Below are 17,903 nucleotides of genomic sequence, written 5' to 3'. Positions count from 1 at the left end.
AAGAGAAGAATGGACATATATCAGATGAATGTACCCTAGTGCCTCTTTAAAGTTAAAGCATTAACACAGTAACAACGAAGTAAGTCTTTACCATTTGGAATGTTGTGTAGCAAAGAAAAGTCAGGAAAAAGTAAACTATGAAAACACAGAAAAAAAAAATTATGCATCTAAATCAGTACACGAGTTAAGGCTTGAAGATGACACAATGACATCCCTGTTAAATATGCTTAAAATAGCCTGCAATGACTTCAATTTCTCACTGTAGCATAAGCTCACCCTCAGCACATTTGGAAAAGATACAATCTTTAATTTGAGAATATTTATCTAGTATAAAGATCCGTATTTGTTGTGGGGTTTTTTTATTATAAAATATAATATATTTTATTTTCAGAGATTTTAATGTTGGTTTATTTCCTATACATCACTCTACCAGTAGATGGCAGGATCGCAAAGTAACGTTGTTGGTCAACCTCCATTAAGAACCAGAAGAAGAGAAATGCTACTTTTGAGAAGTAGTTGTTTTTTTCTGATTTAATATTTTAATGTGTTATTTGAGTTAATGTTACTTCGTGGAGTAACCAGTTGTAGCGCTGTGGCTAACTGCTAACGAATTTGCGCTGTTTGTTTATCATTTCTCTGCCGAACTACAAACGCCAAGCTAGGTTGCTCTGCGTCAGGTTAGTTCAACTTTGACTCACTTGGAGATTCTCCAAGGTTGCTTGATAGAGCAGCACAAGAACTTCGACCTGTACCGAGTTAAGTTAGTGTGAATCTAAACGTAAGGGTTAGCATTTGCAAAGATAAAGACCCGAAGATGACCTCAAAGAAAGTGGTGGAGCTGTTCTATGATGTGGTCTCACCTTACTCCTGGCTCGGGTTTGAGGTTTGTGTCTTCCTTCTTTCTCGTCCTGCAGATCCAGTCCATATTTTGGCGTGTTTAAAACCATGCTTTGTATTCCCAGATCATCTGCCGCTATAGAAACGTGTGGAACATCAACCTGAAGTTTCGTCCTGCGTTCCTCGGAGGCATCATGCAAGGAGCAGGTCAGTGAGCATGAAGGATCTAGAAAGTGTAAATTAAATCTCATGTGCATGCTTATATCCTCGTGGAATGGACTGGAAAAATAATCAGTGTCTTTCATGACAGGAAACAAGCCTCCTGGTTTAGTTCCCAACAAATTTGCCTACATGACTAAGGATCTCCACCGCCTGGCCAACTACTTTAGCGTCCCTTTACACCCACCTGCTGACCCATTTGAGGTCATGTTCCAAAAAGGTAAATACTATCAATACTATCAGCATGGGTTCTCTGTTGGGCTCTGATCAGACGGGTTACTTAAATTGAGTCAGACGGTCCCCCAAATGTTGTAGTTTCTACTTAAATAAGTAGCACTTAGTATCTTACAGTAGCACAGACAAGTCAGCAAAATGCAAAAGCCTCAACGCAGCAACAAAAAGCTTGAAATATTACTTCCTAGAAATGATTGCATCCCAGCATTCCTTTAAGATTGCAGTTAGTCACACATAATACTGCACTGATGACTGCCGTTCGACATATTGTGCAGCATTATGTCATTATTTCAGGTCAAGATCATTACTTTTGGACTCAAATGTCCAGGATGTGACAAACCTGTTTTCCAGGTTTGGAAAAGGAAATGAAAGCATGGAACACATTTGCATTTTCAGACTTCTATTAATTTCATTGTCTGTTCAAATGCCATTTTTACACATGTGAAAAAATAAGTAACTCATTTTAAGACTTTTGATCATTGTGTGGGAAAACAAATGCAGCACTGGATCAGTCCAGTGATGAGGAAGGAAGTGGATCCACGTGTGACAGAAGCTCTGCAAACTAAAAGGATAAGAGGTGGTCCTCCGGTATGAGGACCCGTAAATGTTTGCGGATATGAGAGTCTTAAACCAACATTTCTGACTCAGCATTGGGATGCTGACAAAGACATTCGAAGCAATAAAAATGGAGGAGTGTCTGATTCTTATCCAAACCCTGTCCAAGTTCCATTAGAGTGAAAATACAATAATAAATACAATCACATGAATGTTACCGTTGCTGCAAAATGAAGTCAGTTTTTTTTTCCCAGGTTGTACAAACAATTAAAAGAAGTTATTTTCTAAAATTAGTAATTAGCATTAGCAAGAGCTAAATGATAGTAAAATAAAGATTTAATTGCTAGCTGTTATATAAACAGTACAGTAAAGACAATCTGTGATTTATCAGGAATTTTCTGGTAAATAAGACAGAGTACTTCTTTTCTTTTTAGGAACTTTGTCTGCGATGCGGTTCGTGACAGCAGTGCAGCACATGGAGACGGATGGAGACAAGCAGGTGGAGCAGGTTTCCAGGGAGCTGTGGAGGAGGATCTGGAGTGAAGACAAGGATGTCACTAAACCTGAATCCTTCTCTGAGGTTGTTGCTTAAAAACACACGCATTGGTCCCATTTCTGATTAGATTTTGAGTTGCATTCATTTCTATCTGTTGTGTTTTGTTTTGTTTTTTTCCAGGCAGCCAAAAAAGCAGGACTGAGTGACGATGAGATTGAAAAAGCGCTAGAGTTGTCCACCTCGCAGGAGATCAAAGATAAGCTTAAACGTTCAACAGAGGAGGCCCTCAACTACGGGGTTGGTGGTGCTTTTGCGTTTATTTTAAAGAAACAATACTTGTGATTTATTTATTTATTTTTTATTTTTTCCCCAGGCATTTGGTTTCCCGATGCTGATTTGTCATGTTGATGGAAAACCCGAGATGTTTTTTGGATCTGACAGATTTGAGCTCATGGCCAACTGCATTGGTGAGAAACACAGAAAATACTGTACACATGCCAAATCATCATTGATTTGAATGTAGAAATATTAGATTTGAATTATTTACTTGAACCATTTTATGGTGGAATGATAATATAACAACTTCAGCGCTGTTTTTTTGTTGTCGTTTTTTTAATCAAACCTATAATTGCATATTCAAGTTGGAGATGTTGGTGGATTTTCCCAAAATTGTACATGTAGAATCAGATATACAGGCAAACATCACGCTAATGTTTGCTTAAATGCTACTGAGCAACTTTCCCCTAACATTCATCAACAAACTTATGGCAAAATTCTAGTTGAATATTTCTCATCAGAAATGGTAGAGCTCCTTTAAATTGTTTGGTTTCCAATCATGGATTCAACTTTTAGGCATAAATTTCAGTGGGGTTCACAGGGTGACCCCCATTGAAATTATTTTTTTTTCAAAGCTAATTCATTTTTTGTAAAGCTCAGTATGCTAAATATGTATGGATTATGTTAAAAAGACAGGATTGTGCCTGGAAGCCAACCAATTTAAACAAACTCTGCTATTTTTGCGCAGAACAGTTTTAAAATATACTAAAACTGATGTTTGTAGCTGAGCTGAAACTTGCTAATATACATATATTATAGGGAGTGTATATAGTTGAGCCTGTGTGCCCACAACGCCAAAATGGATTCCAATGTTTGCACATAACTCTTGTTTCTAAAATCACTGTAATTGTTTGTGGTGTAATCATTTCACTCAGGGTTTAAATAAACACACAAAATGATGATGGCCAGGATGACTGTAACTATTTATAAAAAAATATGAGGCATAAGGCACCTTTACTTACACATTATGACTTAATGGGACATTAACTGAACTTTAACGTTGCACTCATTTAAAAAAAATGCAGATTCAGGATGAAATCGTGGGATTTTGTATGACTAGGTGTTTCCATACTCCGGCTGTTTGGAGTCTGAAAAGATGGTCTCATTTGTTTCTGATTTTGCATGTCGCTACAGAATCAGATACATGTATTGTATTCTAAAAGCTAATGGTTTTTTGTTTGTTGCAGGAGAGAAGTGGTTGGGGCCTAACCCAGACAGGTCTGCCTCCAGGCTGTGAGATCAGACCTCCTTTAACTCACTATTCCAGCCAACACAGATTTTCTAAGCTGTGCCTTCTGAAATTTATGTAAAGTCTACATAATTTTTGTTTGAGACAAAAGATAAAAAATAAATTTTTTCTGAAAATAATGTTCCTTGCAGCAGCGTTCGCTACATTTAGATGCTAACAGGTCATTTTTATTGTTGGCTCTGCTGTTGACGTGGCTCTGTGACTTATGTTGCAGTCTGTCCATTGGTTTGATTCAGAGAGATGGGATTAATGGAATCAAATGAATGAATGGCTTTTTGTCAAAGACCAGAGCAAAGTTGATGTTTGTGTTTCTAATAAAAACTTTAATAAATCTTTAATAAATCTTTTCTTGATCTGATGAAAGTCTGTGAACCTTTAAGATTTTAGAAAACCCTCTCCCTAAATCTGAACACATTTATTTCCCCATTACATTAGGGGTAGTTGTCATTAGATTAGATTACTTAAAAAGGTGTTCTCCAGCAGGGAGCGCTGGATTCCAGTTTGTGTTGGTGAAGCGAACTTTGAACTGACCCCTCATCTATTATCATGAGGTCAATTGTTGCCTGAAGGACACGATCTTTGACAAGTGTTTATGGAGGGAGTCTCCTTCATCGGAGGTTTTTCTGACCAGTCTTGGTAAGAGAAGACTTCCAACGAAGCAGAACCAGAACTTTCTGAAGGGACTTTACTGCTCCTTCTAGATTCTGCGACTTCAGATAAGCAGACCACAATAAGTGGGGAAAACAATAGAGAAGCTGTTTAAAGCTATTAGCTAATTACGTCTTTTGCCTCTTGTGATGTCATTAACATGAACAGACACAAATCAGAGTCAGTTGTTTAATTCTTATTTCTTTTTAAAAGACCTGGAGTGGAAATGCATGCTCATTAGCGAGCTGTGCCTTATTGTTTGTGTAAATTTGTTAGTTTAAAACAAAATGCAGCACTAACATAATATCTTTAAGATGAGAAAATTAACAATATAAGTAAAAGGACATGTGATAAAGTAGAAGAGTAAATGTAGTGTAATAAAAGTACAGGAACATCAAGGATTTGATCTCTGCGACTTTTAACGTTTCAATCTTTCTCTTCAAAATCTGTATTTATCATAAGTGGTTGAACTAAAAATTGAGCCAAGAAAATATCAGACGTTACCTATTCTACTAACCTAATATGAAGAGGGAGTAATGCAGAAAATAACCCAAACAAGTGATTTTATCTAAAAAAAAAAAATGAAAAGAGTAAAAAAGAATATTATTAAAATTTTGATTCACTGGTAATTTTTCCTGCAAGAACAACAAGTGCCATTATTTTATCTTAAAGGAAAACAGTAACAGTTAGTAGGTTGTCGCGCCCTTCATATGAAGTTTAACCTCTGATACAATCCCAGCTTTGTTTGCTTATATAACCAGAGGATGCTGACATTTGTTTACCTGACAGGGCAGGAGAACCAGTTGATGTCTGTGAGTCATGACCACAAATGGCCGCTCTTCACCGGACCCAGCGGCGTTGCATTACTTCTGTGAAAACAGTTTGGAAATATTTGTTATTAAACTGGCTTTGTGTAAAGCAGATCTGCCACTCTCCGGTTCAGTCGGCCGTCGCAATGTGCAGACAGGAGATTTTGGCTTGTGGTCGCTAATGTTCAAAACACAATTTGCATTCGTGGTTAGAAGCTTTTGTCAACACACTCCAGGAGCTGCCAAATCAACCTGACACAAACGTTTGACGATGAAACAGAACTGGACTCAGTTTATATGGTCACATTGTCATTTGATACCTAAATCTGAAAAACACAATAAAAATTTAACGTAAATTGTGTCTATGCAACAACAATGTTTAAGGTTTCTAACCCTAACCCTTTATGTGAGACTAATGTACTAATAAGTAATTATATTTTTTGTTAAATGATGGATATTCAACCGTTGTTTTGCTTTGAAAATCATCAAATTCATACTATTTTATGTACCTAAGGTTTATCAGATACAGAACCAGGGATAAAAGCATCAGCACATCTTTTGTTGCTTTACAGCCAAATGTTTCATCTGACAGACTGAAAACAAAGTAGCACATGATTATAAAGCCAAAGGGAAATATAAGATGGCACTCAATTTGTTTGGCCTACATATTTATCTGGCCTTTTTAGTCAGATCACCCTAAATATTTTTTGGTCCATCTTTTTTCCACTTTGCAATTAAGTAACCGGGGTGCACAGTGAGGGTCGTGGTTGTGTTGCCGAGGTATGAAAACATGTGCGCTCATTGTGATTAAAAATAAAAAGCTGTTTGTGTTTTGCTGACTAAATGCCCATGAGACAGAAAAGCCAGTTATGCAAGTTTCCGATCAAAGAGGTGGAAACTATAAAGTGACAAGGAGTGGCTGGACCTGTTTCTGTGAACAAAGGGCAGAAAAGGAGGGCAAGAAAGGAATTCGCATTCAAAAAAAAAACCTAACGAACGGCTGTCAGAGAGAGGAAGACAGGCGACAGGTGAGTGTTTTGGGGCCCGGACAGCTGATTTCAGTCCTCAGCAGCATCACTCCAGCAGCGAAGGAGCGTGAGGGCGGAGGAAGGAGAAGTGAGGAGTGAAGGATGTGGTGCAGGTGATGAGGGTGGAGTCAAAGGAAACACCGAAGGTGGGAAGGTAGACAAACGGAGAGCAGCAAATTGATCCCCGGAGACGAAGAACACAAGGAGGAGCTGAGGAGCACAGCTGACAGGATGCAAGCAAAGTGCCAAACGGTGTGAGGGAAGGAACCATGCACCTGCGATAAGACGATTCTACACACTGTATATTTTCTTTGACGTTCAGAAATTCGCCCACATAAGTGAGGTAAGAGTTTCTTTACTAAGTTTCTGAAACACAACCCGATCTGTTTTACAACAGGAGCTCATTCATCCACTGTGTAGATTCAGAAACAGCTTAGAAAATGCAACTTTTAGTTGTTTTCAGGATGGTTTTATTGAGAACTGGCGTTCTTTATGTTTGAACACTGGGTGTGAGGTGCAACACAAGTTTTAATGTGACAGTAAAATGCAGATTAACAGGTTTGGTGATCTAGGATATGACGTGAAGGGATGATGACGAGACTGAAGAGATTTTATTGCGAACCCCATATCTGCCTTGTAGTGCATTTTTTAAACCACAGACCATCCAGCACACAGCATGGACAGATTACTTGGTTATACATGCTTCTTTGGTGATGATTACACAAGTTCTGATGGTGATAACTAATGCAAATATTGGACCACAGCTGCAAAATTAATATGTAAAATTATGATGGTTGTGTAGCTAGAAGATAAAAACAACAAAGTGAGAAGGGGGGAGGAAGAAAACATTGACACTTGGCGCGTTAACACAACATCTGAGGTTCCTGGTCTCGGTTACAGTTCAGGCCTTTCTTAGCGCTTACGTGTGAGAGTCAAGTTACAGACTTTGCTCCACAAACAACACAACTAAGTGTCTTTCAGGGAAATCCAGTCCCTTAATTTGTTGATTTAGACTCATAGATGCTTCATTTCCACTTCTATGAAGAAGTCAATGTTGATGTTTTATTCGGTACCTGAGGCTACACCTTCAGTCTCAAATAGAAACACTTATTTGCACTTTAAAGACTGATCTTTAAAGTCAGTCTTTAAAGATCTCTGTTATTCGTGTGAAGTGACCTTCTCTATTGTTATTATTGTTATTACCGAGCTTTATGGGAAATACTTAATTATTCATTGAAGTTGGAAATGATGAATGTGTGTTGCTGGTTCTGTTCCTGAGTGTCCCTTCAATCTCTTTCAAACTGACAGGATGTCAGGATCAGACTCTCTCTGCACTCATGGAGACACCTTCTGTGGTGAGTTTTATCAGAACCGTGAACCTCTGACCACTAAACAGAGACAGCTTTCATGATACTTTTCGGTCCGGATCAGCATCATCTTAAAAAATACATTTTCCGTCCTTAAAGGGGGCTGAACATGCTCCCTAAGTCCAGAACTCAAACTCAAATGTCCCTTTCTGCCAGGTGCAATTTATGAAAGTATTTGCAAAATCCCTAATTTGGACTCTGGATTATAGGTCTTTAATTTTCCATTTTATAAATGCGGATTTTTTTTATTTGTCTTTCTCTTTTTTCGTCTTTTGAACTTGCAACCTGAATTTAACATCCTATCTTTGTGATATTTCCTCATTTGTGTTAATAAGCTACATAAATCTGAACAAAACACACACTGTCCAAATTATAATAAAAGAAACATTTTATTTTAATAAGTAAAACCTCAGACTTGTTGCCAGTTAAGTAAACACATAACCTCGTGTCCGGTCACCTTGCAGAGATCCGTGTTTATGAACAGGAGGTGATTGTGGTGCCCGTCCTCCTGCTGGCCAGCTTCCTGGTCACTCTGGTCTTCATTCTGCTGCTGCGCTACTGCCCAGAGAAGGTCGACCGAATCCGTCCACGAAAGAAAATTACCACCAGGAGGATACTGCAAGGCATTGATGGTAAGTGGAGCAAAAACTATGAGAACTATGTGGGGTTGGCATCAAAACCTGTTTGTCATTCATGTGTCACATGATCTTGTAAGTCATCTGAGTTCTTGGAGTTTCCTTGTACTTCCTTGAATTGTACTTTTGGAAAACCTGCCGATAGAAAATTTGATGAGATTGAGTCTTTCTTCTCTTTTTTTGTTATTCAAAATGCATCTTTGTTATTTAAGTTAGGTTTTACATTTGTTGTTTATTCCATAGAGATGACTCCACTTCCAAATTAATGTTGTGTTGTTTTCTACCAAAGATACTTTCAGTGTGATGTAAAATCAAATGTTTGCAGACACGAGATGAAAAAATAACCTTTTGAATGACTTGAGACAAAAATTAAAAAGTTATTAGAATTAATATTGGAGCCAATTTTTTGACATCCTTATGTGTTGTCTTATAGTCACTCCAAAAATGTCTTATTTATGTTTATGTGAACATTAAAAAACATTTTTAAATATAGAAGTTTGCTGGAAATATTTGAATTGCTGAAAATTTGTATTTAAGGAATGGAAACGTCCGAAAAATCTGATTTAGTTTTGGCAGGAAAATAAGGTAGGAAGAAAAAAAAAACATATATGTATTTTTATGCATACTATCTATGTGGCCATCTTTAAAATGCAGTATTTTGTCTGAAGGGATATTACTGGAGAACACAAAGTGTCCAAGCATTAAGAAAAAACTGAGTTATTAATTCTTCTTTATCTCAAGTCAACTTTATTGTGATGATGATCATCACAATGTTCTATTGAAATTGATGTAAATATTTTTACAGAACAATAAAAAAAACACCTACAACCCATTACACATCACTCTGCTATATCAACTTTACTTTTAAAGCTACAAGCCTCACCTTTCTGTAACATTATTCAAACACATCAGACATATTTTGTCGCCTACAGATAACATGTTGGCCCATTTTCGTATTTGCCTTCCTCTTGATCAGGATTTAACCAATAAAATGATTTAAAAACTTGCTTCCACATTCACAGACTTCTGGTGACGTCACTTATCATTCCAATAATTTAATTCTTTAAATGTCTTTAAATAATCTGCTTGTAGCACAAACGCCATTAAAAAAGAATCTACTCCTCAATTCATGTAGAACAATTTCTGACAGTTTAAATTATCGCTATAGGACCTAAAACAGATTCATCTACACTTTGTTACTTGCTAATTCGTCTGTTCTCTTCTGACTTCTTTCAGCTCCACCTGGTCTCAATGTACTTGAGCACGAAAGCATCGCGTTGGATATGCCCACTTCCTACTCCACCTTCGACGCTTCGAAAACGTATCAATCTCAAAGGTTTCCCACGCCGATGAGCGCTCCCGCTCCCTCACCCAGCCCCCTGCTGGATCCCATCAAGACCAGTTTCACTCCCATCGTCCAGCCCAGAGAGCTGCCCCGCCAGAGGCTGCCAGAGTCCTTCAACCTGGTCGCCCCTCTGCAGGGTTCCTTCTCCCTGCGAGCCGACGCGTCTGTGTCTCTCTACAGGGCACGCATGGAAAACAGGAATGTGGTGCTCCGGGTCCTCAAAGGTGAGGAAAATTACGTCTTTTAAAGACATTTCTTTAAAAAAAAAAAAAAATCTGTTTTCAAGACCAGATTTTAAAAAGTCATTTACCATCGGTTCCCTCCACAGACTCAGCAGACGCCGATGAGAGACATGACTTCCTGGGCTTTGCGTCTTTCCTCTCTCAGCTTGGTCCGCATCCATTCCTGCCGGAGCTGCTCGGCGTGGTCTCGATTCGAGCTCCCCTGGTCACGGTGGTGGAGGAGCTTGAAAACAGGGATCTGCTCAGCTACTTGTGGCAATGCAGACAGGTAAAGAAGAGAATGAGCTCTATTTTCATATACCGCATCACAAAGTTTGGAGGCCACAGTGGTGTGAGACAGTATTTACCCTCTAACTGAGTTCCAGGTTTAGCACTGGCTCTTATTCTCTCTTTACGTTGATAATATCTCTCTCTGTGGTTTGCTGAAGTCCCAGAGCGTAAGAAATAATCAAACTTATTCAGATTGGAGCATGATGTGCGGATCTTATGGTCTACTTCATGTTGTCAGACTGGTTCTGTTCAAGGCATTTCTTGACTCCACAGGTCTGGTAGTAATCAGGCTTGTGTGCTAGTGAAATTTAAATCAACTGCCTGAAATGTTTGGTTAATCATATTCACTTTATGGATTACTTGGGGGAAATTACGTTTCACAGCCGTGTATAAAATTACTACAATATTCAAACTGATAGAAAACTACATTATTATTCAAATGCAAGTGTGTCTAACAAGTATGTCTCCTTTTTTCCAGGACAAAGTGGATAATCCGTGTGAAATGACTGAAAGAAGAATATTCACTATGGGCAGTCAAGTTGCTTCTGCTCTGGTTTGTACAATAATGAAACATTCTCTTTTGCAGCTAAAAATATTTCAAAAATACAAAATATGATACGATAATAGATGTTTTCCATATACTTTTGCCATTTTTTTCATGTGTCCACCACGTTAACTAAACACATTAAAAAAAAAAGTTTTTCTTAGCTTATTCTGAACGGGATTTTTGTGGCCTATCTAATCCTGAAGTTCTTGTTTTGCTGCATTGTTAGGAGTTCCTCCACAGCAAAGATCTCCTTCACGGAAACATCAGGGCCCGCAGCGTGCTGGTCACGAAGCAGCTCACAGCCAAGCTCTGGGGTCTGCATGGAGTTTACATAAGAAAAAGCAAGAAAGCCACTCAGAGGGACGATCCCAGCATGAAGAAGTGGCAGGCACCGGAGCTGCTGGTCAGGAAGGCAGCAACTAAGAGCAGTGACATGTCAGTGGTTTTTGTCTTGTAATGATTCTCTCTTTAAAGCTGCCCAAATCCAGTTTCCTACATTTCAGAGATGTTCAGATCATGTTCACTGGTTTGTGTGTTTTGTACGTTTTACTTCTAAGAGCTTCAACTGAATAGAAGACTAACTACATGCATTCTTTGTTCTGTTTGCTCCAATAGTTGGTCGTTTGGGATCTTGCTATTTGAGATGACATCGTTAGGTAAGTCCAGCAATAACTTTTGAAAACACTTAGACGTTAACTCCCCCTTGTGGTTGCTGAGGAATATATATGTAGATATTTTTAAAGTAAACTTTACTCTTAAAAACTTAAGCAGCAATGCTGACAAAAATGTTGTTAGCGCTTTCGTAGATGACAGAAATAGAAGCTGAAAAAAAATGCCGGTTCTCACACAAAAAGCCCCTCCTACCAATAAAATGCAGGAAACCATCTTAATTCTGTAGGAAGATAACATGCAGTTTAGTCTCTCATGACTGCACATGCATAAAAACAATAGAAAATATTTTTTTATGTGGCGCAACACATGCTTTCTGTTGCCCCCTGGGCAGCTCCCCATATCGGCCATATTAAGAACGGGTACTGGCTGAAACTGAGTTGATCCTGGTTTCTTCAGTTTATCTAAATATTCGTCTCAAAGTTAGCACCACGGCACAGCTGGATGTTACAGGAAGTTAGAAATGTTCCCAAAAAGAGGAGTGTTCATGAGAGGGCTGTCTTGTTTTTCACTACTCTGAGTCAATTTGTACTTGAACACTCAGTATCTTTAAAATGCAGTAAAATAACAAAGTACACATTATCTATCTTTACTCACTCAGCAATTATTATTTTTTGTTGACAAAAACAGATATTTTGTTTCTGCAGGACAGTCGCAGGTTTCTAAACATTTATCCCACTCAACACAAACTTTACTTAAGTAAAGTAAAGGCTGGCTTTACTTTACTTAAGTAACTCACATCTGACTCCTTCAGTGGATGTCAGTGCTAGGCTAATGCTAATGTGTTTGCTTTCTGTTTTGATATTACTTGTTGATAATAAAGCTTGGAGCATATTTTATAGTAATTCCAGTCAACACTTTACTTTGATTGTTGTGAATCTGATTTTGGCAACAAAAATTTAAAGAGTAACTTGAAGATTTTAAGTTGTAAATTGTTGCTGAATATATTGAGGAAATATAAACAGAAATATGCGCACAGAAGAATATTTAGGCGAGATTGACTTTTTATGTAGGCTTGATTTTTTTTGCAGCCAAGCATTGCTGGTTTGCAGTGTTTGGTAGATTTATCAAGCAGGGAAATCTGACTCGCATCAACTTCAACATCACAAAAAACTTGGAACACTTTTTCGGGTCTCCTTCTAAAGTTCTTGTAAATGTTACAATGGAACCATCTTTACTTGGCTGTTCAAAATATTTATATTCTTTTTATCTAGGCGATGCTCCATTTGCAGAAATCTCAATTAACGAGCTTCTGCAGTTTCATCAGAGAGGAAAAAGCCTGAAAAAACCTTCCAACTGTTCCAACTCACTGTAAGCATGTTACAAATGATTCAACAACCTTCTTCAAGTTGTTCATTCAGTGCAGAATATAACCAAAACCCTGCTTTTTCTTTCTTTTTTTTTTTTCTTAGATATGCGCTGATCAAAAGCTGCTGCCAGTGGAAGGAGCAGGATAGACCCCTGCTGGTTGAACTGAGCCGAAAGCTTGTTTCAGGAGAAAAGAGCGCCTCTGATAAAGTCCTCAAAGCCTCGGGGACGGTTAACCTGGAACAGTACCTGCAGGAGGCCGGATACGGAGAAGCCAACAGCTACACCGTTTTCTGATCATTTACGACGTCAAATGCCAAAGAAGAATATGTGTGTATTTGCACTACTATCTCCAAGTCTAATGGAGCACTTATACAAGTGACTTTAAGATGCAATCGAAGTGTTGCAAACTGTGTTTGAGCACTTTTGGCAATAAAATGGGATCTTTATTAAGTTATTATTCTTAGGATTCACTCAGTTGAACAGGGAACTCCTCAGTGAGTTGATTTTGGGAGGAAATTTCATGATTTTCTTTCTCAGCTAGGAAACCTTTTGAGGGTGAATAGCATGACATATATATATATATATATATATTTTTTTTTTTTTTTTAAATGGACCAATACCTTTTCTAAAGAAATGCAATATATAAACTACCACAGAAGGAGTTACAAAGGGAAGGATTTGTTAGTGTAACTAATAATACCCGTATCTACGTTTGCTCAAGGAGGACGGGTCATGCAGATGTCTGCAAGATCCGAACTCAGACTGTTTACATAAACTCAAATGTTAATGGCAATATGAATTATCGTGAGGTTGAAATGAACCTATGACCAATAAACAACATACTCAGTTCCAGTAATGTTTATTGATAGTACTGCATACACGTACAGAGAGCACTTCCATTTAGCCCTTGAAAAAGCATCAGTACCCACCTCCAGGTACTTTATTAAAGCTTCTACAACTATATTGTCCCATGAAAAAATAATTCTGATTGTACTATAAAAATGAGAAAATACAAAACTAAACTCTTCATGACTATTCAAAAAAACAACAACAACAACAACAAACAAACAAAAAAAGAAAACTACTAACACACCAGGCTTGTTGAGTGTCATTGTCGGTGATGTGATTGAAGCCTGGGTTTGGCATCTATGACGAAAAAAAACAAAAAAACAAAACATAAGCAGAATACAACAAAAGACTGAACACATGTAATTGTCGCAGACAACCTGAAGACCGAAGCACCTTTTTAAAATACTGTTTGAAGTGAGATGTTTACACAGGACCACCTGACAGGCAGCGAGAGTTGGAGTTTTCAAGGAGTCCACATACAATTATACCAGGTTTCAAAGAAAAAGACAAACACTTATGAAAGGAACACTTCAGTTCATGACATCAACGGCTTACGCATACCAGTATGCATAAGTCTGCACATTCAGAGTCCAGAAAGAATACTGTCTATCTAGTGCCTTGAAAAAAGAAAAGTAATTTACACCCCTTAAAAGTTTTTCCCCCATTTCGTCACGTTAAGACAACAACCGTTTACGGTGGTAGACCAACACACAGTACAGCAGAACTGCGCAGCTGAAGAAAAATGGATCTCCATGGCAACGTCCTCTACAGAGGATGAAGCAGGTAGAGACATACTCCAACAAACAAAAGGTAGATCTATGGAGTATGAATCTAAATGCACGCCACTCTTTTGTGTTGCTTTGTGTTGGCTGATGTAAAATCCCAGAAAAAGACTCAAAGTTTGTGGTTGCAATGAGACAAAATATGAAAAAAAAAATCAAGGGGTAGAAAATAGTTTAGCAAGGAACCGTGGGCGTTCTGGGACCCAGCAACTTAAAGGTTCTCTAAGGGCTTTAGGACAAACTGACTGCAACTCAGTCAATCAATGCAACCTCTTAACTGAATCGATCACATCCCTTTATGTCACTCATGGGCTGTTAAGAAAGCTCCTACCCTAAAGCAAGAGCAACATCAAAGAGGAGGAACTGGATTAAAAGGTTCATGTGGTCTGAAAAGCATCTTCAGATTGATAGGGATCAACTGTTTATAAATCAACACATCCACACAATCGAGTCCAAGAGAGGCGTCAGAAATGAGGGCCCAGCCATCACTCGCGCAGACTGTTGATTGAGGCACAGATCTTCAGAGCTGGACCCAGCTTAATGTTCATGGTGGAGATCAGGTGGTCTTCTCTCAGCAGCAGCAGAGCCTGTCCGTCTATTTCCTGCGACAGAAACTGGGCCGCCAGCTCCTCGCAACCTAAAACCCAGCAGGAAGCCAAAGACACGGGTGAGAACAGACGACCTGAACGTACTTAAGCAATCGAAAGCGAGCCGCGATCCGGCCGCTAACCTTGAAGCGAGGAGATGAACTTGCAGACTTCTTCCACGCTCCACTGAGCCGGAGTCGCGGAGAGGAAGCTGGCCCCTTCGATCAGGAGACTTCCAGGTGCCGAGCTGTCGGAGGGAGGAGCGCTGTGCTCGGCTCTGGAGCAGGAGCGTAACGAGCTTCTGGACAGCGAGGAAGAGTCATCCTCCTCTTCCTCCCCCTCACTGGACACGTCTTCCGAGCGACTGGACTCTGAGTGACACTATGAGGGAGACGGCAGAGGTTAAAACACAAAGCTATAAACTAAACATTAAAATAGTAATGCTAGGTCTGTCACGATAACAAATTTTGCGGAACGATAAATTGTTCCAGAAAGTTTTTACGATAAACGATAATATTGTTTTGAGACTATTTTGAAGCAATGCTTTGATAACGGCATAATAAAGTTCAGCCTCTCAACGACCAACAAACTTGAATTTTGTAAAGAAAACGTCACAATGGAAGTGTAAAGCATCCAAAAAAGACAACAGCCAAAAAACAATACATGAAACAGAAATAAAATTCATAAAACCAAAACCATAAATAAAATTATGATGTCTATGAATGTAAATTACCACTCCCTTTTTAATTTATGATACGATTAAATTGATGAATTGCTTATTGTGACACTTTGAACTTCAAGATTTTAAAGACTTTTCAGTCAGTTTTTCTAACCTTTTAAAAATGTAATGAAAAAAATGTTAAGACTGAAAATGTAAAGGTTTTAACTAAATTTATGGAAATAATCCAAATCCGAGGGTTGAAATCTTCTTTAGCACAAGGTTCTCGGAGTGAACAAAAACAGCTTCTAATAGATCTAGATGAAAAGTTTTTCCTATGATATATTGATATTTTTTTTATAATTTCATGCTTCAAAATGTGAACTATGACTTTGCTTTTGCTTTATTTAAAAGTAGCAATAAAAAAAACCAAAAAACAAACAATCTTACCTTGACAGAAAGATGCTTGCTTGATACTTTACTGTAGGTGCTATTTGAACTCCCCCGTCGGGAAGGACCTCTGCGTTTAGCAGAGTTTTCTGTGGGGTTCGGAGGTAGCGGCGGCCCCCCACCGCTCCTCCCTCTGCTGGACTTGTAGTGCTGGCTGCAGCTTACGTTATACCTGAAGATCAAGAGGGTCAGTCTGCGACAAGCTCCAGTAAATCACACTGGAGTTTGGTGGGGGGGAATGAACACTTTTGCAAGGCAGTGTAACAGTATCTTTATGAGGAATGAGAGTGTACCTCTTTGCACAAGTGTTTGAACAGAACCTCTTTGATCCCCTGAACTGGCTGGCGGGAGCAAAGCATCCACAGTACTCACATTTCAACACTGAGATAAAAAGAAAATATTCAGAGCGCCGACCCGTAAGAAGGAGAAAGTAAACCACAGTAAATAAATAAATCTTTACTTACGTGGAGGACCGTTCTCTGTGCGGCCAACCAGAGCAAAGTCTCTGTCTTTGAGGAGTCCAGCAACCTGCCAAACAACAGAGAAGTTAGCAAGAAACCTACTTCTAGTATTCCTACATATGTTTTATAAAGACCAAAAAAATGTTTTAAAATATACAAACGTTCACTATAAATTTGATATACAGTGAAAGAACCCAGAGGTAAAACAACAAGGAGAGAAATAAAAGAAAGCAAGGACACAAGGGTAAAAGGAGAAGAAAAGATAGTAGAAGAGAGAGGAGGATGAAGGAAAGATGACACATGGAAGCAATTAATAAAGAAGCAAAGAGAGGAGAAATGGGAGGAATGACAAAATGTTGAAAATAAAGACACAAGCAAGACAAGACTGGGAGGAAGGAAAAAAAGAGCACTATAAAGAACAATATGGAAGAGACAAAAAACAGAGGGAGGAAGGAAGGATGCAATGAAGAATGAAACAAGAGGGACAACAGGAAAAAAGAATGGAAAGACACGAGGGACGTAGAAATGAAGGATAAAAAGAGATCACAGATAGAGGGAGGATATGGACTAGGACACACGAAGCAGAAGAGAAATGAAGAAAGAATACAAAAAAAAATGGCGGACAGAAGGAAGGACACACTATTTAGACATATGGGGAGGGAATAAAATCTGAAAATACAAACTAATTTTGATTCAAGTCAAATTCCAGATTTTCCCATAATTTCCAGGACTGAGTCAGAAACCTGCACCTTTCACCATAAAGTTTTAACATGCAGATCTGGCAGGGGTCGCTTACAGGGAAGGGCTCGGCTCCCTCTTGAATAACAAAGCCCTCGATGAGATGAGTGAGGACTTGAGGTTTGACCACCGCCTGAGGAACTTTGTCCCCATGGCCGCCTCTGGACAAGGGCAGAGGCAAGGACAAGGTCGGGGGCGCGGAGAACGTGGCGTCTACAGCGGGAGCTGAGGAGAAATGGAAGCGAGACTGAAACGATTAATCAGTTAATCGCGATTAATCGATTATTGAAATAACTGTCAACTAATTTAGCAAACGATTAATCGTTAACTGAAATGAACAAACTCAATAAAACACCATTTGAAAAGAAACAACATATTCAGAGAAGTAATTAAGCCAAATTTGAACAAAATATTTCAAATTTTGTTATTATCTTTGATTTAAGATAAAAACACCTTTATGTGTTAAAATGTTTTACCCCAAACTCTTCAAGAGGCATTTTTATGTTCACTAAAGGAATGCTATTCCTTCGCATTTTAGGCAACTAAATGTTTATTTTCTAATTAAAAAACAATGAAATAAA

General features: G+C 38.6%; 3 protein-coding genes and 1 long non-coding RNA gene across 5 annotated transcripts in view; 2 read left to right on the top strand and 2 right to left on the bottom strand.

Moving 5' to 3' along the window:
- The first annotated feature begins 453 nt into the window (after window positions 1-453).
- On the top strand, window positions 454-4,044 carry LOC106952583 (glutathione S-transferase kappa 1). Its single transcript, XM_015040777.1, has 7 exons — window positions 454-883; window positions 963-1,044; window positions 1,148-1,276; window positions 2,280-2,425; window positions 2,522-2,638; window positions 2,715-2,808; window positions 3,865-4,044. The coding sequence occupies exons 1-7, from the start codon at window positions 815-817 to the stop codon at window positions 3,912-3,914; spliced, it is 687 nt and encodes a 228-aa protein (XP_014896263.1). The 5' UTR covers window positions 454-814; the 3' UTR covers window positions 3,915-4,044.
- Window positions 4,045-4,054: 10 nt separating this feature from the next.
- On the bottom strand, window positions 4,055-8,325 carry LOC106952584 (uncharacterized). The gene is made up of 2 exons (XR_001426016.1): window positions 8,236-8,325; window positions 4,055-5,443 (listed from the first exon to the last, which is right to left on the bottom strand). It is a non-coding gene; the product is annotated as an uncharacterized LOC106952584 (long non-coding RNA).
- styk1b (serine/threonine/tyrosine kinase 1b) lies at window positions 5,471-13,644 on the top strand. 2 transcript variants are annotated; one of them, XM_015040774.1, is made up of 10 exons: window positions 5,471-6,754; window positions 7,720-7,766; window positions 8,243-8,410; window positions 9,650-9,982; window positions 10,087-10,268; window positions 10,749-10,823; window positions 11,044-11,252; window positions 11,433-11,473; window positions 12,701-12,797; window positions 12,899-13,644. In XM_015040774.1, the coding sequence occupies exons 2-10, from the start codon at window positions 7,721-7,723 to the stop codon at window positions 13,089-13,091; spliced, it is 1,344 nt and encodes a 447-aa protein (XP_014896260.1). In that variant the 5' UTR covers window positions 5,471-6,754; window position 7,720; the 3' UTR covers window positions 13,092-13,644. The 2 variants fall into 2 exon arrangements, with proteins under 2 accessions (XP_014896260.1, XP_014896259.1); XM_015040773.1 differs by lacking the exon at window positions 5,471-6,754 and having other exon boundaries at window positions 6,782-7,766.
- The window catches only part of phc1 (polyhomeotic homolog 1), a 13,128-nt gene continuing 8,865 nt past the window's right edge, over window positions 13,641-17,903 (bottom strand). Inside the window, exons 9-14 of the mRNA XM_015040771.1 lie at window positions 17,381-17,547; window positions 16,588-16,651; window positions 16,417-16,504; window positions 16,124-16,295; window positions 15,159-15,396; window positions 13,641-15,065 (exon numbers count right to left, since the gene is read on the bottom strand). Of these exons, the coding sequence (XP_014896257.1) occupies window positions 14,914-15,065; window positions 15,159-15,396; window positions 16,124-16,295; window positions 16,417-16,504; window positions 16,588-16,651; window positions 17,381-17,547 (881 nt within the window). The 3' untranslated portion in view covers window positions 13,641-14,913. The remainder of the gene's footprint in view (window positions 15,066-15,158; window positions 15,397-16,123; window positions 16,296-16,416; window positions 16,505-16,587; window positions 16,652-17,380; window positions 17,548-17,903) is intronic.

The sequence above is a fragment of the Poecilia latipinna genome, unplaced genomic scaffold (genome assembly GCF_001443285.1).
Source record: "Poecilia latipinna isolate Pla-1442-1.1 unplaced genomic scaffold, P_latipinna-1.0 Scaffold526, whole genome shotgun sequence".
NCBI lineage: Eukaryota > Metazoa > Chordata > Actinopteri > Cyprinodontiformes > Poeciliidae > Poecilia > Poecilia latipinna.
The sequence above is the reverse complement of the archived record's forward strand: the minus strand, read 5'-3'. Positions and strand labels throughout refer to the sequence as shown.

Coding starts and splice junctions, on each gene's coding strand:
- LOC106952583 (XM_015040777.1), top strand. CDS start 815: ATGACCTCAAAGAAAGTGGTGGAGCTGTTCTATGATGTGGTCTCACCT. Junction 884..962: donor ACTCCTGGCTCGGGTTTGAG/GTTTGTGTCTTC, acceptor TTGTATTCCCAG/ATCATCTGCCGCTATAGAAA. Junction 1,277..2,279: donor TGAGGTCATGTTCCAAAAAG/GTAAATACTATC, acceptor TTTTCTTTTTAG/GAACTTTGTCTGCGATGCGG.
- styk1b (XM_015040773.1), top strand. CDS start 7,664: ATGTGTGTTGCTGGTTCTGTTCCTGAGTGTCCCTTCAATCTCTTTCAA. Junction 10,269..10,748: donor ACTTGTGGCAATGCAGACAG/GTAAAGAAGAGA, acceptor CCTTTTTTCCAG/GACAAAGTGGATAATCCGTG. Junction 11,253..11,432: donor GCAACTAAGAGCAGTGACAT/GTCAGTGGTTTT, acceptor TTGCTCCAATAG/TTGGTCGTTTGGGATCTTGC.